Source organism: Anticarsia gemmatalis, chromosome Z (assembly GCF_050436995.1).
Source record: "Anticarsia gemmatalis isolate Benzon Research Colony breed Stoneville strain chromosome Z, ilAntGemm2 primary, whole genome shotgun sequence".
NCBI classification, from domain to species: Eukaryota; Metazoa; Arthropoda; class Insecta; order Lepidoptera; family Erebidae; genus Anticarsia; species Anticarsia gemmatalis.
Genome location: NC_134776.1, coordinates 20608940 through 20633762, shown reverse-complemented (window position 1 = coordinate 20633762; position 24823 = coordinate 20608940). Strand labels below are relative to the sequence as shown.

The 24823-nt window shown below is 36.3% G+C and overlaps 1 protein-coding gene across 1 annotated transcript in view; it reads right to left on the bottom strand.

The window, feature by feature from the left end:
- The window catches only part of LOC142986213 (protein GPR107), a 67234-nt gene that overhangs the window by 32058 nt on the left and 10353 nt on the right, over positions 1 to 24823 (bottom strand). Inside the window, exon 2 of the mRNA XM_076134562.1 lies at positions 8758 to 8868. Within this exon, the coding sequence (XP_075990677.1) occupies positions 8758 to 8868 (111 nt within the window). The remainder of the gene's footprint in view (positions 1 to 8757; positions 8869 to 24823) is intronic.

Below are 24823 nucleotides of genomic sequence, written 5' to 3'. Positions count from 1 at the left end.
GTAAAACAATGCCTCAATGCTTGTCGGGCGAGATAGATATCTTCATAAATCTTATGTCACTACGTCTAACGGATAGTCTCTAGTGATACTGACACCAAATATTGTAAATCGACAATATCTCGGAATATAGGTGATATTCGACCACTTGAAGCCTGAGCGTTAGGCGCTAACGTCCACATGCTCGTTTCGCCATTGATCAACGCCATAGGGTGGCGAGCCTACTGCTATATACCAAACTCCAAAACTCTAACCTTTTTTTTTTTTTTTTACTTGGTTAATGCATGAAATTGCATCCCCAGCGCCCGGGGGAGCGCTGGGGTATGTGGGGCTCTCCGAACCAGAAGGGCTAGGCCTACCCACTAAACCACCAAGGTGTTGCCTCCTCTGCATAATGTCGAGGCTGCGGGATCGCTTAAAGCACGCAACCGCAGCCCCGACGCGGCCAAAACTCTAACCTAACCTAACCCGGGACCTCGTGGCCAGCCGTTAGGTAATGTATCCGACTGATACATTACCAAAGGGGCCACAACGGCATGTAAGTAAGTATATTTCAACAATTTTGATTAAAACATTTTTAATTTCGCAGCATATAGCACCCAACTCCCAGTTGTACATTGAAACTGAAACAATGGCAGCGAAACGTGGGCGTGTTAATTGCATCTACACCTACGCAGAGCGTGGGCAGCAGGTGACATTATAATAGTAAAATATGAAATATTATCTCGCATTTAATATTTCTCGGAAAACTTTCAATAAACGAGTTGAAATCAATATCACAGTAAGGCTTGGTTTACACGTGCCATAACCACACCACGAGGCAGCGACAAAATCTGGTTCATGCGTATACTGCCGCCGCAGCTTTTTGCAGTTGCGTTGTGGTATCGACGAAACATGTCATGTGACCGGCCGATAGTTCCGCAGTACCTGCAGTTGCGTTGCCGTCGCGTTGCAGTCGCGATGTGGTTGCTATGTGGTCGCGAATTGGTAATATGAAACACGTGATCCATAACGGCGGTAAAATGTGGTACGTGTATCTTGTATCTCATTTCAATAGGAAAATATGCACCCGACCACGTTTTGTCGTTGTGGTACGTTTGAAATAGCCCTAACATTCAATATTGCTCTGCTTTCGCGCTTTTATATGTGAAAGGACGTGAAGTGGTTGTGCGTGTGACAGCTAAACCATTACCTGATTCGAAGAATCAAACTAATACCAATAACTGAACTAGAGCAGCTCTCTCTAAATCCATTAGCTGGAAAAATATAACTGAATTCTACCGATTTTGACGTCTAAACACAGATATTGCGTACGTTCATGGTGCTTTTTTGAGTTTTCTAGTTTTTAAAGGCACTAACCCCCGGTTTCTGAGGTACATTTAGCGGTACACAAATTCAATAGCGTTTAATCTCGATATACTACCGCTAAATGTAGTCAGAAACCGGGCATAAGTAAAATAAATTATAGTCGTCAGTGTCCGTAATAAATCAGGTTTTTAGACCTTATTTAATGTCTGTTCGAGTCTTAAACATAGCAAATCTTTGTTTATCGATTACGGTTATAGTCATCATTATCATTAATAGCTTTTCTCTACACACTATATAAACCTTTTCTCGTTTACGCCAGTTTCCCCTATTTTGAGCTACACTATTTCAGATGTTCCCGTCAACATTAAATTAAGTCATCGACCAATCTTGTTCGAGCGTCGTTCAAAGCTAGTTGCGTACGCTCACCGGCTGGTAAAAGATAATTAAGTTAAACCACTTTCCGAACGGATATTCCGTAGATGGGTGGCCGTTTAGTGGTATTAGTGCTTACAAAGGCACCTGAAAGGTCGGCCCCAGATTCTATCAAGTAAGGTAACAGTCGTTAAGCCATATAAAACGCCGGTTTGAGGAACTTTAACACTCAGTTGACGACTAAACATACGATAAATAAATATTAAATTGTGCCTCAGGTACTGAAGCACCGCCGGGTCGCGCCCCGCGATCTAAACTAGGACAACCTGGGAAAACCAGGAACGACCGCCGCACTATGCATGACGAGTATTATATTAAAAACAAACTAAAAGTAATCCTGCGTGCTCGGAATTGTACAAACATACAAACAAAGTTGTAAAGCTTTTAGTTATTGCAATCAACGAGACCGGGTACATGGTACGCACTCTATTATATTTTACATTCATAGAATCATGTTTGTTATAATTGAAGGTGTAGGCTGAGGTTTATGAACAATCACAATTAGTACCATGTAACAGAGAGCGAACCTATTGGCAATATTTAGGATAACTTAGGAAAAAGCCATTAAAGCTATGTCCAACCCGGGACCCATGTGATTTGGCCGCTGACCTTGCACCCTGCACTGACTTGTAAAAAATGTCCAACGGCCAGTAGTATAGCATTTAATACAATGATAAAAAAAATTGCAGTAAGGACCTTAGACTTCGTTCAACTTAGTCTATAGATTTTATTAAAAATTTACAAACAGATCCATCGACACTTATTTTTTTATAATATAATGTTTTTAGTTAGGATTTATTGTATTTTATGAATATGAAAAATATCCGAAGATACTTCCCAATACTGGGTCTGAAACAGAATTCTTTGAAAGTATAATGTTAAAGTATTTCCAATATATTGAATATTTTGGACACGGAAATGTGTTTTAATATTTCACAATATGCTGAAGAAGAATGCAGATATCGAAAGCGGGCTTGAAAAGATCGAACTACAGTTGCAAAATATTGACAAGAATGGAGTTCGGGAATAGCATTGTTTGTCCAACTTTAATGCCCATATACAGTCTTCAAACATACATCAAAACCCCTGGGCAAAAGATAAAGAATAAATGCAGAAAAGCAGACAAATGCAAGGATTTTTTAAGGACTTCCGCCTATCTCCATGGAAAGAGGCGTGATTTGATGTATGTATGTACGTATGTAAAGAAAGAAAGACCAGAAGTGCACGAGAAATGTTTACATGTTGCTAAATTCACAAACTCAAAGTTAACTGGTGCGTACTTTGACAATAGGTAGAATAGAAAATAAGTCCAGATAGAAAATGATGTCAAAAACTTGCTGATTTAATCTTGAAAACATTTACCACTCAAATATCATACTTATTTCTGTAAATGTAGCGCATCATTTTCAATGCACTAATATAATAGGACCTAATGGACACAATAAACGAATATAAACAAAGAGAGTTTTCAAGCCCTTTGTCTACTTGTTACTTCTGTCGGGCCAGTCCGACTTCGTCTGGGTATAGTACAATTTTATGCCGTTGATTTATTTCCCGTGAGAATTTTGAACCCATCGATTTAATATAAATCTTGTCACGACAGTTACGTATTAAAAAATAATTATCCAACTTATTTTATACACATACATACATTTCGGTGATTATTTTTTTTCAATCCATTAACTACTGTGTCTTAACCGTCTCATTGTTGGGCAAAGGTCTCCTCGCGGACGAGGGAGGGGTTAGGCCTTGAGTCCATTACGCTGACCAAGTGCGGTGCGGTTGGGGATTTTGTATGCAAATTTCAAAATATAGATTCAAAAGGTGCTGTCTTTTCATTTCCAATAATACATAAATAAAATCACACCTCTTTCATGTAAGCAGGCAGAGATAAGACTCCATTTGCTACACTCGCTGCAAACTCCTTTCGCACATTCAACATTCATAAATCTCCGCGTCAGTAGAATAACGGCATAAGCGACTTTACGTTGCATCAATTTTATGTCATTCTTGCTCTGAAATGGCAAAGGACTGGTTACGAGAGTGCACGTGGCTTTTTTGAGGAAATATTGCCAATATGACCTGTGTTTGCATTCCTAGGGCATCCGCTAGCGATATTTTCATTACTCCCACAAAGTGAATATTTTTTGACAAACATCCGTTATTGCTTTACATGACCAAACTATCTCAGTTCAAACGAATATGAATACCGCTTCCACTACCTCTGTAAAGGTTATCAAATGGAATATTGACTAGCTTTTTTAATAAACTTGCTGTGACTTTTTTTATCAGAGAGAAACCGACGCTTTATTTCGCGAAACTGGACCTCAATATTTTTAACACAATAAACTTGCTGTTACTTTATCTTAATGACTAGCTGACCCGCGCATCTTCTTAAGAGAGAATGGGTGAATTTTTTCTCCGTTTTTGTAACATTTTTTACTGGTACTCTGCTCCTTTTGGTCGTAGCGTGATGATATATAGCCTATAACCTTCCTCGATAAATGGGCTAACTAACACTGAAATAATTTTTCAAATCGGACCTGTAATTCCTGAGATTAGCGCGTTCAAACAAACAATCAAACGAACAAACTCTTCAGCTTTATAATATTAGTATAGATAGGTTAACTAACGCTTATCTATGTATCTTGAAACTGGACCTCAATATTGTACATAATTCATACATACATCTGATCATATCTTTTTCGCATATCCATAGGCAGAAACCAAAGAACGCCACTTAGTACAATCATTAGAAACTTCCCTTGCATTCATTAATTAATTAATTAATTAATTCATTCATTCATTCATTCATTCATTCATTCATTCATTCATTCATTCATTCATTCATTCATTCATTCATTCATTCATTCATTCATTCATTCATTCATTCATTCATTCATTCATTCATTTATTCATTCATTCATTCATTCATTCATTCATTCATTCATTCATTCATTCTTCATTCTTCATTCACATCCATACATTTTGTCATACAGTACTTACTATTTAAATTTATCATTATGTTACAAACGCATCTAAGTATAGTCCCAACAGACTCGTGACCTATTTACATTGCATTTCGTTGAAACTTTTAAACGTGAAGCATCTTTCAGTTCACTTCATAGTTGCGTTTACGACATTATTCAAATTAGTCGGCCGAGCGAGCACTACGTCAGAATGCTATGAGGAAATAATGAGATGGCTTACGAATCAACTTTGTAGGAACGCTTTATTATTTATTGTTATAAATGAACCTCGTACTACATCACCAGTTTATTCTCATACAAAATAATATTCTCTACTGTAAAATTTTCATTTATTTTCTTTTTTCCCATAGAGGTAGACCCAGACTGTATGTATGGATGCGAACGTAGCAACTTAAGTTTGTAAGCTTTGCAGCAAGTGGCGTGTTGGTTTTTGACTAGGTCTACCTCTCATACAGTAGTTATTCTAATAGCGTGATATAGTCACGCTATTAGAATGAATATTTAGTAATTTTGTTTCAACAAAAACGTGAAAATGTAAACTTGTCCGACTGTGATTTTGTTTTATTACACAGATATTTAAATAAGATACACACAACCAAACATACATTTCACATTTAAAATAAAAATTATCGCACAATTTATTTACATTTTCAAGACTATATTGACATTGCGTTCAAAATATATATTTTATATTTTTCCAATCAGTGGCGCGTACCGTCAACTTATTTATTGAGCGATGCAGCCTCAATGGAATATAAGCACTTGTATATCTATACTAATATAATAAAGCTGAAGAGTTTGTTTGTTTGAATGCGCTTATCTCAGGAACTACTGGTCCGATTTGAAAATTTTTTCAGTGTTAGATAGCCCATTTATCGAGAAAGACTATAGGCTATAATATCATCACGCTACGACCGTACCAGTAAAAAAATGTTACAAAAACGGGGAAAAATATGACTCATTCTGTTTTGTGACGCAAGCGAAGTTGCGCGGGTCAGCTAGTTTGTATAATAATTAGAAACACGTACAAACTATTACCCGATGGCCAATGGCGAGGCTGTAAATTGTGTGAGCTCCGGTGACTTGCACTGCGAATATTTTAAATGACTTTTCCTCACAAACGACCTCTGACCTTTTCTCATAACGTGCAATGAAAAGTGTTCTATTTTTAGCCACAAAGGACTTCCATGCAAATATAAACATTTTATTTTATAATCCTTTTTTCTATTGAATAAAATATCAAACGAAATATATTTTTACTTTTCAAAGTCTCAACCTATTGTTGTCGACTTAATTCTTTGCGAACTTTCTTTATGTAAGTTCGCAAAAAATAACTTATTCTTGCAGCTCTTTCAATAACTCATTCACTCAGTCATATTCGATTGTTAAGTTGCGAGGCAACGGTAATTTTCAAGCAATTAGTAAGCACATCTACGCAAGCAATCCTCTTAGTTTGATATATTTGTACTGCTCTTTGATGTCATTTAAGCGGATTGTGCAGCACTGGGAAAAATTAAATTCTTTTCAAAAGCGGTTACTGTGGATCTACTTTCCACATTATGATAATTGGTGGGATGATTGCAGTCTTGAAAGTGGTTAATTGCCCGCTGTTTTATACATTGTTATGTTGGTTATTGAAACCGATATGATCGGTACCCAAAATGATTGAACTATTTATAGAATAAACGAATATTTTAAGAAAATTTCGTGATTTCTGACAGCCTTTTTCAGTCACCTATAGTCAGCAAAGTAATTCTGTTACAGCAATTTCAAAGTAGCGTTTTTTCAACGCGTATAGCTACCGACGTTTCGGCACACAAGCCATGCACGCGTTTAATAAAATCGGACATACAGGGGCGTGTGTACTCGAAATAGAGAGACAATATCGACATGGGTTAATGAGAGCTTTTAAGCGCGTCCACGCTCGTAAGGTTAGCGCGCGTGGCAAAAAACGCGCTTATACCTACCTAAATGCATTTTGTAAAAAACCTCTCACTCTCTCTCAAACCTCTAGTAGAAAGCCCAGTTAATTATTTTCAGGTACGTTTACAAATTAACGTCAACACTCAGAGGCGCAAACAACCAAATATTTGGTCGAACCGAGCGCTGAAACGTCACTCAATTATAAGTGCCGCTGTAATTGAGTCACTACAATTAAGGTTAAAGTGTGTAGCTGAAATTTCACTGATATTTCAGAGTTAGGCTGCGTTTTGGCCAAATATGTGCTAGGCTACTGAGCTATGCGAGGTTTCGTAGCGACACTATGAAATGGAACTCTGATGAGCGAAGTGAGGATGTGTAACAGTCTCTTTCCAGAACACATCAACTGAAATAGTCCTATCTCTTTCAAACAAAATTTTTTGGCTAAGCTGCTGAAGCTTTTTGCATCTATCTTTTGCTCGTTTTTTACGAACAACATCTGCTGAAACATTTCGCGAGAGCTGAGCTTATTGGAGCGAAGCTAATAAAACGATTTTAATTATACACTCCCGTTACGTGTACTCGTACAAATCTGGAAACGCAGCCTTATGGCGTTAATTTAAGCCCACCCAAAATAATCGCCTACAAGAGATATCACCTCAGAACTGTTGCAAACATAAGTGACGTCACATCACAGGCGTCCTTGCAATCTAATTAAGTCCAAGACTACCTGAGACTCACTTAGGGACACTAACACGTTTAAGACCGGTAACTTATGCGGTATGGCCTGCTTACGATAGCATACATAAAACATCAGGCAATTCATATAATCCTAGAATTATATTAAAAACTCATTCGTCATTTCCCTCAACCACTTTGTACTACTTCAAGTTAATTAATTTCTTTCAGAGACAGTCCGTGTATTTATAATTGTACTTAGCAAGAGTATTTATAATTGTGGCAAAGGTTTTACAAATGTCGGCTACAAAGTAAAAGAAACAACCATTAGTAAGCTACACAAATAACATTTTATTCCGTGTAAGAAAATATGGAAATGTATTTCTTCCTTGTCCTTTTTAGTTCGTAATCTAACCGAGTCTTTCTCCATTTTAATTAAAAATATTGCTCATACGAAATCAAAGGAGATTAAAAAATGGATATTCGTTTAATGCAGACCGATGCGAAATTATTTTGCATGTACGAGTAACCTCCTATGGCTTCTATTTGTGGAATTGCATAAAGCGGATTTGTCAAAACAATTTCAGGAAAATATCGGCTCAATCCATTTGGTTTATACCAGACGGATAAAAAAATACCAAAATAAAACATTTTGCAATCATTTAAAAGGACGAATGACGTCACGGCTCTGTACCGTTTATTCTGAGCTCTTGAAATTAGAGCTACTTTCAAACTTTAATGAACTTTCAAAGTCATCTTCTATTCATTTGAATTTTTCTTTATTTGCCTGACGGTCTTAAAATAACTCCTTCTTATTACTGCCATCATACCTTTTAGTTTAACTATATTTTTATTAGGATAAAAAGTAAAAACACAACATCATAATAACTGAATATGGAGATAATAATATTAATATAATCACGGAAAAGAACAGTTTTTAGTCGTTTTTCGACTAATTGGCAGACAGACGTTCAAAAGTTACATACCTACAGCTCGATTCTCTATTACTATCGTCTGGCTATCGAAAAAAATTGTATGACAATCTGTTCTGCGCGTGTAGCGAAAGTACGAGTAAGAAACAATTTTTACAGTACATTTAAATGTCAGACTATCGATACTCGATGGTTCCAATTGTAGAAAATCGTTCTACTGTTCTAGACTGCTGCCGACAAGTTCATTTCAACCCACTTAAATTTCAATTCACCGTTTCAGGTAAGTATATGAAAATTCAAATCCTAGAAATTAATCTTAAATACAAACTCTACAAATTATAACTCCAAAATAGCAATTTTTTGCATTATTTTCTCCGAATTTTGTTTTTAATTCATAATAATATCATTTTAAGAGCTTAAACTGGCGAAACTTTTGAAAGTGAATTCGAAGTTTTGAAGTTCAAGCCGTTGAATACAAAGAATTACTTTAATGTCCTTACCTCGCCATACACGGGGCCTGCTGGCAGCATGAAGTTAACCATCTGCACATCGAGGATGCCCCCGGCGAAGAAGCCGAAGGTGGTGAGGTCAACGAACCGGCGCTCATCATCCTGCAAACATTACATATTTCAACTCTCACGAACATCGGAACCTTCTTACAGAGTAGTGCCTAACAAAGAAACCATTCATCCACCATTAATCAGACTTTTAAATATTTTTTAAATACAATAGTGATATGCAGTTATTTGGCGTTATAAAATTTTAATGTAACAATGTTAGTTACTGTACTTCTCCGAAACGTCTCGACCGATTTTCATAAGATTTTGTGAGCATATTGAGTAGGTCTGACTATCGACCAACATTTATTTTTCAAACCCTAAAGTTTATTTATTTATATGACAAAACAACGTTTGTCAGGTCAGCTAGTAATAATATATTTTTATTTCTCCACAATGTACAAAAATACAACGTAGTAGTTTTGAGGCAATGTATAAATTAAGGCATATTGTGGGAGACTGGTGCTTAAGCTAGGCTCGTAGCATGTGTTTCAGGACACCAGGTATCTACTATAACCTTAAACACAATCATGTGAATTTCTGACACCCTTTTTAAAAGTGGGAGGGAGTGAGGGAGGGCGAGAATGACGTTTAGACTTTCCTTTATGCAACGTGAAAAATCCCTTTCTCCGGAAACCTTTGTGGCAAGTTAAGTACACACGCTGTTTACCGTTTGAAAAGTCACGTAGGTTTAAGTTAAAGTTTTATTAATATAATATGTATTGTTGATAAATACATAGACTAAGTACTAAAATAAATATGTAATTGTGACATAACTACCGCATTGGGTAGTACACCTGTAATGGTAGTTGTTAGCTGCGGTAATTACATAAATAAATATTCGACGAAAATAAAACCAGAAATCTTACTACTACTCACGCTTTAATATTTGTTTTACCAAAACTTGCAATTTCAAGGTTTACTATTACAGTAAGTTATTAGTTCGTATTAATAAACAACCCATAAAGCTCAACTTAATCGGCTCAGGTCTTAGTTCAAAGCACTATTTATTATTACTATTTGATCTCAAAGCCGGATCAACTCTTATTGATAACTCTCGGCCGCTAGGCGCTAGATAGTACAGCATTCAACGCGTATTTATTTAAAGTATTTATTTACAAACTGTCCTTTTAATACATTTCGTGGAAGCATTGAAAACGTATAGTGTTTTGTCTTTATCACTCGAGTACAGTTTCAAAATTGATTGAAAGTGACAAAAAACTTTACCAATACACAATGTTATTATAAAGCCTGTTAATATTATGTACGCTTTTTATAACACTCGTGTATTTTAAAACGGCTCCAGACTATGGACATTGGACGTAGCTCCAGGGGTCTTATAGTCTTTTTTTGTCTCCACGAGTTTTTAATGCAATTTCCTAAATGAAACACTTCTTACCTTTTTTATAATGTCCAACGCCAATGCGACAAGGAAAGCAACAGAAAATGAACAAAAAGATGAGCCAAAACCTTCCCTTTATGCTAATGAATTTGGCTTTGTGTTGTAAAACCGGCTGCGGCGATTCGTACGACGTAGCTAGGCGGCGTGCGAAGAAAGCCTCCGCCAATGGGATTAACTGCGGTAAGGGGGTTTGTCAAAACCAAGTATTCTTATTGGTGCGATTTTCGCTTACCCACCGCCTCTCCGGTTCGTCATTTCCCGGCATAAACGCTGCCGAACTTTACGATTTTGCTTCGACATTTCGATTTAAGTTAACAATTTTGTTCATTTATAATATACTGTGCCTAACCCAAACATCGTTAGCGCGATGTACTAGGCTTTAATCATTTTAACAGGATTCCCGTTCGCAGTAGCGGGTCAGTAATCGGTTTAAATATAAATTATGTTAGAGGCCCCGATATATTTTTTGATATAAAAATGTCGGCGGCATCGATAGCAGATTGAATTCTATCTCATATTGCACGGGGATTGATGCGATTACGAATATGTAATTTACGTTGGCTCGTCGGCCATGTCGACAGACGTAGTTGCTAGGTATCTCGGCGGTGATAAAGTGAGGACTTTAACTAATATTGTTAAGTACCGAAAACACGCTTGAATGGCTATTGCCAAATTATGCATGAATAGCTGATCGGCACTAGAATATTGAAGGCTAGTTTTTCTTTTCCTGTAGTTTTTAAATTCAAGCGCTCAATATTTTATTCAATAGTTCCGACTATAGGATAACGCGCTACAGTAGCTCTACCATGAGTTGGCGTAGTTAAATCACCTTACTTAACTAGAGTAGTTAACGTGAGAACGCAACTACAACAGTGGGCTTAAATGTTCGTACCATGAGTTGTGTTGACGTTAACTACTTTCGTTATAGTTAAAACTATATCATTCGTAGTAAGATTTTTAATCTGTGGTTTTGCGACATAATGTCAACATTCAATCTGTAACTTGACTAAGCTTGAGTGTTGTAGTTCTATCTCCTTCTATTCACATAAGACAGACAGAGAGAAAATACGACACACGTTTCAAATTGATATGGTAGTATTAACCAACAAAAATAAGAAGTCGTCGCTTACATATAATTTGGGACGTTTTCGTGTATTTTTGATTTTGTGTTATTGCTTTTTGTTTATTGTCAGCCGGGGACAAAAGAAAACACCTCAGTAACGTTTTAGTGCTAGTGCAAGGATTCTAATTAACAACTAATTTTATTTTCATCTTTGTTTAAATAATCCTCTTTCCTAGGAAACTTTATGAACATGTTTGCAAAAACTGCATGGTTTAAAGCTGAAGTAACTTTTACAATGATCACCCTTGTGGCCTCTTGGGAAAAAATGGTTCGCCTCCCCAACAACACGCTGATACAAATACATACATACAAATCAAAGGTAAGCTTAACAGGCTTACCTTTGATGCTAATGAAACTCTTTGAGATGATTTTAAACCCGTGTGTTGACATAATAAATCACAAAATTCTATAAACACTTCTTTGTTAGTCGATATAGTTTTGTAAACTTTGTTTTACAATTATTGAGAGATTGAGGGGATTTCCACTTAATTCCCGCATACCACTTTGAAATGTCTTTGTTCACGTCGTTCATCTTTGAATGCAGCAGTTTCAAACATATCACAACCAATATTTGTTCTATCGAACATTTTTTAATGGAAAATAACTTCAATTATTTGTAAAACAATACGCTCTCACGAAGCTAAAAGTCGGTGAGTGCCGTAACTACTATAGTAATAGTTCGTTACTATAGCATCTGTCAAATTCGTAACTCATGGTACCATTATCGTACGGAAAGAATGAACGACAAAGCCAATCTACATTCACTGTTGTTTAATTTAACTACACGTTACTAACTATGGCAACTCATGGTAGCAATGTTGGTACCTTAACTATCCGCTAGAGGCGCTGTTCGAGTTTTCATACATTTTTTTAACTACAGTGTCTGCGGGAGACTATAGTTGCCAACTCATGGTAGAGCTACAGATACTTTTTCATCGAGTTACACCGCGAACGTTCGAAATATTTGAGAGATGAAAGTGCTTTTAGAGACAATCCGATTAATAACAGATTATAGTTAAAAGGTCAATATATCCCAAAACAAAAAGCAACGTTATTGCCCTTCAGATATCGAAAACAGTAAAAGAAAATAGCAAAAAGGTGATTAATTGTTTCTCAGAAATCCTACACTAATTGGCAAAATACATGTTATGATACGAGACAAAAACAAAAGGGCTCGATAGACAATACACATATTTGTTTGCAAAACTTAGAAAAGCAAGTATCCGCGCTCGGTTGGTTTCGTAATGCGATACTCTTCGAGAAGGATATTACAAATAAAACTAGAAACTAGTAATATGGTTTCAGTACTTAGAATTATTGCTTTCGAAGAGATTGTATGAAACTCAAAGCCGGGCTTAAAAATAGAAGCGTATTTTATGTTTGTTTGAGAGCAGTGTATGGATTTTAATATCGCAAAATTGCATTTACTTTTATTGAGTAACGTTCCGGTTTCACGATGGATTCATATTGTTTAGAGTACGTTCATGTGTGTATAGTAAGATATGCGTTTCAAATAAAGAGATTGTTGGAAATACGTTTAGGTTTTTGAGTTTATGAATGCAATATACAACATAACAATGCCCTCCCTTTTGAAGTGCCTACCCAAATAGTAACAATTATTTGTTACAAACTGTAGGTAATCTCATGAACCGTCACAGATATACAGTTGCATTTTGAAAGATGGTATGAAATACTAGTGGGCCTCCAAAATATTTTTTCGTTGTTTTTTTTAGAGTTGGAAAATAGCTTTATATTTAAACTAATTTAAGCTTAGAGATTGAACACAGCGAATCAAAAATAACAATCCACTAAAAAATATATTTAATCGTAGCTACGCGAGAGAAGTACGCGTGGTTAAGCTAATAGACAGGAAAGCAGTTAAGCCATCACTTAAAGAAGAATACCCTATAGTAAACGAGCGATGCTTGAGTTATAATAAGCTCCTGCGTTTTCAAAACGCTGCAGCGATGCTGTTGTTGAGCACATTTCAAACACTCGGTTGAACATGGGTATAATTATTCTGAATTGCTTATTCACGTTTTAATGCGATTATTTTATAGGTTCGAGCTATTCTGCCCGGGTATAAAAAGGTAGCTTATGTTTCATCCCGGGTCTTCTCTTATCGCTATGATCGCTTATTGAAAGTTCAGCAGTTTAGCTGTTAACCCGTAACAGATAGACAGGTACTTTTTTATAGAAGTATGTTTTTTTTTTCTATATAAAGGTAAACAATCAGATATTTCCCTAAAGCCGCGATAAGGTATTGTATGAATATTTAATTTCATTCTTTAGTAAATGATAGCTTATGGTCTCCCAACGTAATAGAACAATCATTATAGTGTGGTGCTGTTAATTTATTCTGACTGATCGAATAAATTAAAATGTAAAATTTGAACACACGTGAGCTTAAGTTCATTATTTGTTGGACAAAATATGCAATCACCGCCCAGCATGGCTTTAACAATCAATTGTGTATGCAACATGCAAATGCATATAGCGCGGACCCTACTAATATCGTTTGACCACCCCTCCAGGCCCCCTGCAGTCACACCCTGATCGAAACTACAACCAAACTGCGAACTGAATACAAATCATACATAAATACATACATAAAACTTGGAACTATCTTCACAAACTTTACTTGCCCCATTAAAATCCATACATCGTGTCATACATGACCACCGCAACCGTCTCCGCGCAGAGCGACTACTATAACTCAACTAAAACGAAACTTTGAATCAATCGAACAGTTGTTAACAAGATTTCATGTTCTAAGCTTTGTCTAAATGAAATTTGAATCCTCTAAATATAACATTATTCGCGAAGGTACGAAACCAAAATTTGATTAGACACATGATAGTTACCGGATATCGAAATTGTAATGAAACATAGTAATGTAGGCCATTACAGGCCCCATCGGCCGTCAGGCTCAACTAGTTCAGCGGAAACTGCGCCGTGCGGATATATAAAATATAACGCGGAAGATAAAAACTCATACCTGAAGGTAGTAAGTGGTTTATAAAACACGCCTACGTTTCGTCATTTACAATATTAGTCTCATGTAATAAAAGGATAGCCTATTCCCATAATTACCAAACCCTTGGAAACTACTAAGAATATTTTACACAGGTATCAATAAACCTTTACTAAATCCTGACAGTGCGTATTATATCTATACTAATATTATAAAGCTGAAGAGTTTGTTTGAACGCACTAAGGAACTCCGATTTGAAAAATTCTTTCATTGTTAGATAGTCCATTTATCGACGAACGCTATAGGCTATAATATCATCACGTTACGACAGATAGGAGCAGAGTACTATTAAAAAAATGTTACAAAAACGGTAAAAATTTTGACCCATTCTCTCTTACGTGACGCAAGCGAAAGCGAGTCAGCTAGTCTGAAATAAGTCAACAATATATCACTATGTAAAAATTGCAACGTTTCCGGAGTTCGCACTACGTGCTACGCTTGTTCTACGCGCTACGCTTCGATCGATGCTACGAACATAAGTCGCGCTATGTAGCCTAACATGTCAGATCAAATTGCGTGACTTAGATTGTCATATTCTGTGAAATTTTTCTACTATGTATGTCTCTAGTTTTACACTTTTCAAGGAATTTTTTTCTACTAAAATACGAGATTTTTTTTCGAGCGATTTTGTAATGATTTTTTCTTAAATAATAGACTGTCACAATTAGTTTACTAACAAATACTGACTAGTCACAACAAATAACAGTACATTTTGTACGTAATAAAATACTCAAACGGTTTATAAACATGTGACAGTCACAACAAACTAATTAGTGTTTACATTCATTAATAAAAGCAGACACAACAAAGCTTTTCACTTGAAAAATAAAGTTAAACCTATTATACAGAATCTATTTTTAGCAAAATGAAAGATTCTAGGAAATGTTATTCTCTCGCTGCACTGAATTTCACGAACAAAATAACCCTTCATTTTATATACTTATTATAAAATATTATAATTTTACTTGATTTAATATTTTTACTGCCTCCGTGGCGCGGTCAGTTCTGTAAGTGACTACCGCGCAGATTCCTCGGTTTTGAATTCAACAATCTAGCACAACATTCAAATATGTACCCCTAGTCAAAATGTCATGTTTCTAGCTCGTCTGTAAACATTTATCCATAGCGAAATTCCCTTTGATGTTCGCGCGTTAACTGGACGCACGTCGACTTGCGAGAAGCACGCGCGAGTAGGAGTCTGGGGAATTACATGCGATTTATGCGCGTTTTCACCGGGCTCTGAGAGTGATAGAATAGAGAGTGCACCTGTGTATTGAGACGTAATGTACACTATAAACAAAGTTCTACGAAGCTGGCCGCTTTCAATAAAATAAACCGTCGTAATCAAATATCAGCTAAGAGAACATTATCTAATATATAAAATTATCGCGTCACAGTTCTCACCGTACTCCTCCGAAACGGATTGACCGATTCTCATGAATTGTAATCATATTCAGCAAGTCTCAGAATCGGCAAACATCTATTTTTCATCTAAGCAATAAATGTTGCACACACTTAACTTTTTTTTTTAAATGTATACGGCAAAACATCGTTTGCCGGGTCAGCTAGTCATTTTATAACATATTTATTCCAGCAGTATGAGTTTCCACCTCGATGAACATTACAACAAGATAAAGAGACATTTGCTGCAGAGCCGTGTTCATTAACAAGTTGTTAGAAAATTGTTTCCACGTCGAACGCACAACAGTTTGTAATTAATTTTTATATTTACTCTTTGCGATGCATGCTTGGAAATATTAAATTAAAAGGTAGAATAGCAATGTTAGGTACAAGTATATTAATTACTGGGATGTACATTTTTCTATTTACCTTTGTATGTATTTAGAATAATATACATGAAGTCTACTTTATCAGTTAATTGGTTACTATATAACAGGTATCGCTAAACAACTTAAACACAAGTAAGTGTTTGAAAGCCAACTGTAGCTCGATTCTAACTGGATAATTTTGTATGAAAATCTGATCAGGGTGTCTAGCGGGCGCGGCGTCGCTAGAACTAACATAGTTAATTTTAAATGCAGTATATTTTAAATGTCAAACTTTCGATACTCCACAGTACCGACGGTAGTAAATCGGGTTACTAAACGTAAGCCTAGTGTAGAGTACTCCCGGTTGCCTGTTCTACCAATCGAGCGATCGAAACGCAATAGCCCTCACCGTCGCGCACTGCAATTCTCTCCAAGTGGAATTAAAAATCTCGTTCATTATGATGAAGAGAAATTGTTCAAGTTGTTTGGCTGTACTATACAAGCACCTATATCTACAGCTCTACTTAGTTCGGAATTAGTATACAACTTGTGAAAAGATATTTATTTACAGGACTTTTATTAACTACATTATATATTATTCATCATATGCTTTTTAAGCAGCCTCGTTTCAAAACTATACAAGTCGTCTGAAAGACTTTTTAGGCTTAAAGTTATCTTATGAAAAACAATTCAAAGCGAATTTTAACGTACGCTCAGTTCATATTTATACCACTTTACGGTCAATCTATAGAGTGACCACGCAAAGTAAGGTAACCAACAGATCGTTTACTTATCAGTAAACACAACTTACAGCTTCTCAAAGTATACTAGACTAGAGTACAACAAGTGTCGCGATACTTTTACGAACTAAGTAGGATTTTTGAAGCTTCAACAACAAAACCTCTAACTAAAGACTCTCTTCGAAAGCGGAACGAAACTAAAAGAAAACTTGTAAAAGTCATTGTCGTCTAGATTTTAAATCCTGAAATGCACTTTGTCGGACAAACGTTGTTGTACTGACTGGACAATGAATTTCGAGGCTTATAACGTAATATTGCGAACAATAACACAATAATAATAGATATTATTTTATATGTTATTTAATATAATCTGTGTAGGGCTGCAAATAATAGATCGATGACACGTGCCGGTCATGATGTCGGATTACCAAGTCCGAGCTGCAATTGACAATGATTGTCAATTTAATTAGGAAAGATCAATTTCTAATAAGCTACCCATCCCACGATTGAACTCGATACCTCATATTAGCAGACGGATACACTACCGCGTCAACTAAAGCTGTCAGGTAATAAAAACTCATCTTTAACTAACTCTACTACTTTACCACCAGATATTAAATAAATTTAATAGCGAAAAACGCTTTTAAAGTCGTGACGTCACCTCATGAATAAAATCACATTGAGGTAATATGCTTTAACAAGAGTAAAACATTTTATAGAACCAACAGCAAATTTAGTTTTCAAGTCTTGTTACTGTGTTGAACAGTATTACACGAACTTAAGCCTTGCAGGCCAGGAGCAGAGCTTACTTAGTCTTAACTTGGAGCAATTGATTTTTCATAGTGTGTAACTTACTTGAGATAGTTGATAGTTGATAGTTGATAGTTTCTACGCAAGTGTGACAAGTTATTTTAGCTATTCACGCTAAGATCAAGTTAGTTCAGTTCCTGATACACAATAATGTAGAAGCAAACTTATGCTCGAGATTGTTTCGTCAAGGTATTGACAACTAATTAGTAATGTATTTACAAACTATTCAGATACTCGCAATAGCTTACAAGCTATGTTCCCATTTTAATACCTTAACCTATCTACAGTGAATGTTATTCAACGATTTATTTTCAACAGATTTTCCCTACACTGTCAAAGCATCAAAGTTTGCTTACGTAAAAAAGGCTGGAAAAAGCACGGCCCCATGCAAATTAATTTACACTGGCCACGGAATAGAAAATCCCGTTTTTCCGCTCTACTTTACCGACGGATCTATTAAAAGCGCCAGCAAATAGGAAAATAAAGTCATCGAATATCTCGTACAATCTCGTACAACATGAAAGCATTTTCTCGTTGATAGCTGACAGCACTGTGTTAAAGCACGCTTTAAAAGAAAGCCTTACAAGGCTGACTGGTGGCTCGGTCGATAACGCGCAGCGGTTAAATGGCAATACAACCTGTAGAACACTATTCAACACAATATTGACGTCGAAGCTACAACTAATTTATGCTCCGACGGATTGTGAACAAAGGATGTTCTATCAAAGCTTTAGTATATTGTAGAGGAGACGATAGTCAACACAACTATACGGCGAACTACAACAGCGACTGAATTCTGCAGCGCCATTCAATTACAGGAATAATATTGATAGCTAATATACAGATGTTGTTCATCGAATGAGATTATCAGACGATAAATAATTCGATCCTCGTGGAATCTAGTTTGTTTCTACAAAGCGTCTGTATGATTCTTTGAAAAAAGAGCTCCCGTCATCAAACCATCAACATGTGTCGGGGACTTTAGTATGCAGAATATAAAATTATTATACCTAGATATTTAAATTAAAAAATATCCTGTGAGTAAAATTTACATCGCCAGCAACTAATAGCTAAAACGCGCAGCAAAATATTTTTACAAAATACTTCCTTTGAGCCTTTCCACCCTAAACATACGCTAGTAAATATTGTATGTATTAAACAGACAGGACCTGCACTAACAATGAGTTTTGGAATGCGAGGTATTTTACAAACACAATTCACTAACACAAAATACAAGCCAGACACAAAACTATTTGGCAGTGGACATTCAAATATTTGTTCCGTGCAGGATTCGGACCCGCGGCGGTGAAGCGAGGACGCAGCGCGCGGTCACAGGGAAGTTACAGCAAACGCGCGCCATCAAACTATCTCCATAACAAATTATAGTTAAATCACTGTCGAGTTTCCAGGTAGCAATTACGTAGGGGAATCTGTCTGTCTGCACCCCAACCCTCTTTAATAAAAACCAGTTCCGACGATTCAATAATGGTGAAAACTGAGCTGAGTTTTGCATAAATACTTAGCTATGGTATGCATGTAAGCCAGCTGTAATGAGCACGAATTTTGCAAACTACACATTCCGTACGGCACCGGGCCTCCACTCGGTAGCGAATTAAATCATTGGATGTTGAATGCACTTAATTAAAGCAGCGATCAATCGCATCCTCAACTCGCATCATCGCTTTAAACTTATGATTAAAAATATCATATCATTTCGGTTATTAACTCCCGTCTGATGAAATCAAATATGCGCAGTTAATATAGACATATTCTCTTTAAAGTACATTAAAATTCAGACGCGCAGCATCGCACAGCATTTAATGAAACTATCGTCGTATATATTGTGTGTAGTATATTTATATTGAGGATGTTAAACAGACATCGAGATTAAAAATCAATTGGCATTTAATCTTTGTAAATTCAATCGTGCATAAGAAAATCATATCTTCGCTTGGTGTACGAGGAAAGGAGAACTTAGCGAGAAATCTGCATGCCTGAGTGTTCTTTAGACTTGAAGGGTGTTAACAAAGAACTGTCTCGCACACACATTTTCAATCGTAGCGCAGCGTTCGTAAACTAAGTTTATGGTATCGCGCGCCATATTAAATTCGCTTTGGCTGTAAACTCGCTCGTTATGATATCAGATATTGCTTGCTCAATAACTTGTACTACCGGTGAATTGAGTTCAAGCTAGCGTTTATTTCTATGTTGAGGAAAAATATCATGTGTTTATCTGAGTTTTGTACAAGTTAATTATGCGGGTGTATAGACTGTTTTAACGTAGCCTAGTAACAATTGGAGAAGAGGTTTTAAAGGTTTACATTGGAGCCTCACCCTCCAAATACACATTTCAGAGCCAAAGTGGGCCTTCTGAGAGCAAAAACAGTTTTTACATACAAAAATGTAGGTAGTTAAGACTTTAAAACCATTGATACGAAGAAGATCTCACCAATTTAGGCTTAAATCGATATCTAAGTAACAAGTAATTACCCTAAATGCGAATTACGTAGATGACCTATTTGACAGAAGATGCGTCGCGCGACGCCCGAGCGGTGAAGTACTAATGCGATAATATATGGCAACTCTGAATAGTCTGAAAAACCAGTAATTTAATAAAAATAATATACTTATATAAACGAATACTTAGCAATAGAATTCAATTCCAGTATTTTTAAAAATTGCGTTTAAAATTCAATAAAGTTGCGTTGAAAAAAGTAATTACGGATTTAAAATATTTATATAGATTGTAGTAAATGTGTTTATATTGATAACATTGTGCATGAAAGCACTACGTAGTTCGAATTTAATAGATTTAACCTTACACGCCCGTCCCCTTTAACAATTATGCTCGAGTATGGTCAGTGATTACAATTTCAATTCAATACGACAATCCGTAATACAGAATATGACAGTATGTAATAACTAGACTAGCTTTCCGATAATACTGTTACTATGTACTAAATTTCAATCCCTGTGTAGAACGCGTCATATAACGTTAAGCGTCTGAATATAGCAACAAGCTGGTAAGAGAAATGAGAAACATATAAATCATAAGAGAGAAGCGTAGTTGACGGAGACGTAAGAACGACGGCTTTCAGTTCGCTCACACGCAATTCTTTCCTAGTCTTCTTTTGAATTTTTGCCTTCCGAAGAACTGTTGCTATATTCAGACACCTAAAGTGACAGAGTGCGAAAGTGCTATAAATAAATAATACCTTATCAATAATTTGCTACCGAATATTCAGCCAACAACACTTCCGCTAGGCGTTTCAAGGACCGTCTTGAGCGTCGTGAGACTAATTAATTCCAGGAATGTTATTCTCCAAAACTATTAATAACTTCGACTGTTATTATACAGTAAAAACACCCAAAAACATTAACGACACGTTTCAATTTTCTGCAGATATTTTATTAAGTATTAATTCGATTCATTATAAGTGCAAAGCTTAGCAACCACATCAGTCAGCTCGTGACCACGGTCGATGTAATTCGATCGAAACGTCGGATAAACATATAAGGTGACTCGCACAATTTCGCTTGCGTCACATAAGAACGAATGGGTCTAAATTTTCTTCTTTTTTATAACATTTTTTACTGGTTCTCTGTTCATATTGGTCGTAGCGTGATGATATAAAGCCTATAGCCTTCCTCGATAAATGGGTTATCTAACACTGAAGCAATTTTTCAAATCGGACAAGAATTACCGAGATTAGCGCGTTCAAACAAACAAAGAAACAAACTCTTCAGCTTTATAATATTAGTATAGATTCTAACCTTTAATTTTCAATTGTGTTTAAGACCCGTTTTATTATAATATATTGTGTACAAGTCGCGAGACTAAAATCGTTAAGTGCAAAGGGGCTTAAATCTCAAACAGTATTTTACATTTTCATATAAGAGCGTGTGACGTAATTCCACGTGAAAACTCGCACTGGACGTGTCGGATGTCGTACATACATGGGCTATGGTCGCTAGTTGTGTAGGACTACATTAGGTCTGTGCTATGCGACACAACGCTCGCATAATCGGATTTGTGTACAGAGCGCGTCAACGTCGGAATACTCCCTTGTAATGTAACTAACGCTGATAGGTCACATTTACGAAACTCGACGGGAACAGATATCTCAAATATGTGTACGGACTGGCCAATGCTGCCTTTAAGTTCCGTGCATGTTCGCTTGTGTTTCAAATAGCAGTTTCATTCAAACATTCGGTTACCAATGAGGAATAATCTTTAAAGGAAACTGCATAGTGCAATTTGTGCAAAAGTGTAGTTTGTACAAATAGTTATATTTTCATAATACTTTAAAATACGCGTCTACAAAGTCATACATTCTCGAGAAAAAGAAGAAGTTATTCTTCTTGGCACTATTTTATTAAAATTTAATTAATTAGTCTATTTAATTACTTAGTTATTACTAAGTACAAAGGATGTCTGAGTCGAGTAGTCTTGTAATAAAAGTTCCGTGGAAAAATAAAAAGAGTTCAACATGATATGAATCTAGAATCCGAACTCGGCACGTAGCGTATCAACAGACAAATCTACCTCGGTTGAAAACGTTTCCGTGTTCTACCAAAAATTTACTACAATGTTTTAAACAAAAACATTTTAAACAAAATTTTTGGTAAATTTTGTTCTGCCAAAAATTTACTACATTTAAAGTTTTTTTATGTAGTATCTAAATACATATACCTCAAAAGTGACTGACTGACTGACATACCCCCGATTTCTGAGTACATTTAGCGGTAGTTTAAACTACCGTTTAATGTACCTCAGAAACCGGGAGATAGTGATTTATGAACGCACAACCCAATCCACTGGACAGATCGCGCTGATATTTGACATGCACGTAGATGTTATGACGTAAGCATCCGCTAAGGATTTTGATTAATTCTATCCCCAAAGGGATACAATAGGGGTTCAAGGATTTATGAAAATTCTGTCCTAAGTTACAAAGATCGTGGACCAAGTCGCGGGCAAAAGTTAGTAGGTAAATAAAAGAAAGGAGTAGAAAAGCTAATAAACAGGGGAAGAATTAATACAATAAGCCAATTAGTGCGAGATCTAGGACTCGTTGCCGTTCTCAAGTAAAATCCGATAAAAGAAAACAAACTAACGACCTAAGCTCGCTATTAATAGATAGATTGACACCTCGTAATGGAGTAGGGATAGGTTTTATTTTAATAACATTACCCCTTCAAGACATTGAGTGGCATAGACTAAGACATCATTGTCTGGCCGTGATCCTTGAGCCGTGACAAAGATAATAGTAGTTACCTACCAGTCAAATCGGCTACTCTTTATGAAATGTCAAAAAACACATTTTAGTATAGAAATACGACACAGTGACGTCACTATGGCATGTTTTCGTTGTTATCAAATGAGTTTTTTTTTCAGTCTGTAATAATTACAATTTTAACATTCTTTACGAAAAAAGCTACACAGTCTGAGCATTTTAGATGAACCTTTTGCGAGTACGAGTTTAATAATTTTTCGTTAACCCGGGCAACTACCCTATTCGACAAGTTAATTCCTTGAATGTCGTGGTACTACAAAACAATGGAGAGTACCTACAGTCTCATTTGCCGATATTCTATGTATACTGATTCATCGTAGCTGACTTTACAGATAAACCACTGGAGCAGTGAAGCGATATATGAGGCACCGGAATAGATATTATCTAAGACTAAATCGAGGCTTTGACTTGAAGACTAATTAATATTATAATTACGTCACGCTTGAATGCTCAAATACATTACAGTTACGTCTTAATCCCATGATAGTAAGCCGGTTGCCACATAGCGAATGCATTTACTCATCCCTGGACTGCTAAAGTCAATATTTCAACACAAATTAGAAAAAACTCAAGAATACGATTTCCCAAATCCCGGTTTAATCCTGCACTGGCCCCGTTTACACTACCGCTCTGTGTACAGAGGCAACAAGTACGACTTGTTCAGTTCAACCCACGATTTGCGATCATATTACCAACAGCAATTTCTTATCATTCCGTGATTGTTTCGACCGAGACTAATTTAAATGCGAGTGAAGGTCGTAGAAAACATACTTGGAAACGGATTACAGTACACGTTAAATAATGCTGTAATATTAGGAGCAAACCGCTTAGCGAGGAAGGCAAAAATGAAACAAGCCATCGCAAGCCGGAGGCGCGGCAAAGTTACGGAGAATAATTACGTAAAATAATCAATTTGAAATAAACCTCAAGTTTTATTACATACGGACTAAAACGGCATGCCAAAGATATTTTTTCTAAATCATTTATTCATATAATATAGGTATATACAATAATTTTTACATAAATTCTCCTCGCCAAGCTACAGAGCTTGTTGGCGAGATCTGATACAGTGCGGCGTTTGGCGCGTCGTTACGATGCCATATTTTAAACCACATGTCAAAGAAGTTAAGGTCTATTTTAAATTCATTTATTTCTCAGTATCTTCGCCACGCCTTAGCTGGTTTGATTTGGGCCTAAGATGTAGAAGTGTGGATGATGGAGACGCAAATAACGACGGCTCCGATCCATTCAGTCACCTGTAGCGCGATTTTCAACAGACCGTACTAGCCAGAGCGTGACTTTAAAATAAAATGAAGAAAATAGTTCTTCGGAAACAGGCAAAGGGCGCTGATTGGGTTATGAAAGTCGATAACTTCGTAGTCGATTTACCGAGTCTTGATCGTCAATATTTATTTATTTTCAACTTAATATACAAACAACGATGTATACAGGCGTATGCAATGCTGACATTTTCTACCAGTCTACTCTTAGGTGATAAGAGCAGAAATAAATGAAGTAGTTTTTTAAAAGAAAGGAACAAATGTTAAAATACATTTTTTTTAAAGATAGGGTTAAGAAATCACCGCTTTGAGCCTCTCCTACATCTAGGCGATAGTCCTTTACACCCACTATGTGCCGTCAACGTGTCACAAGTAGGTGTAACTGAATCAGTAACTACGTCGCCTTGACTATTAGGCTTGTGCGTGAGGACTGACGTCTCGACAGCTCGTTGATGTCTCGCCGTTAACGAGCGGCCGGCGAGACAACGAGATAAGGTTGCGACATTTATTAGTGCACGTTGCAATAGGTATAGCAAACTGGGTATAGACTTGTG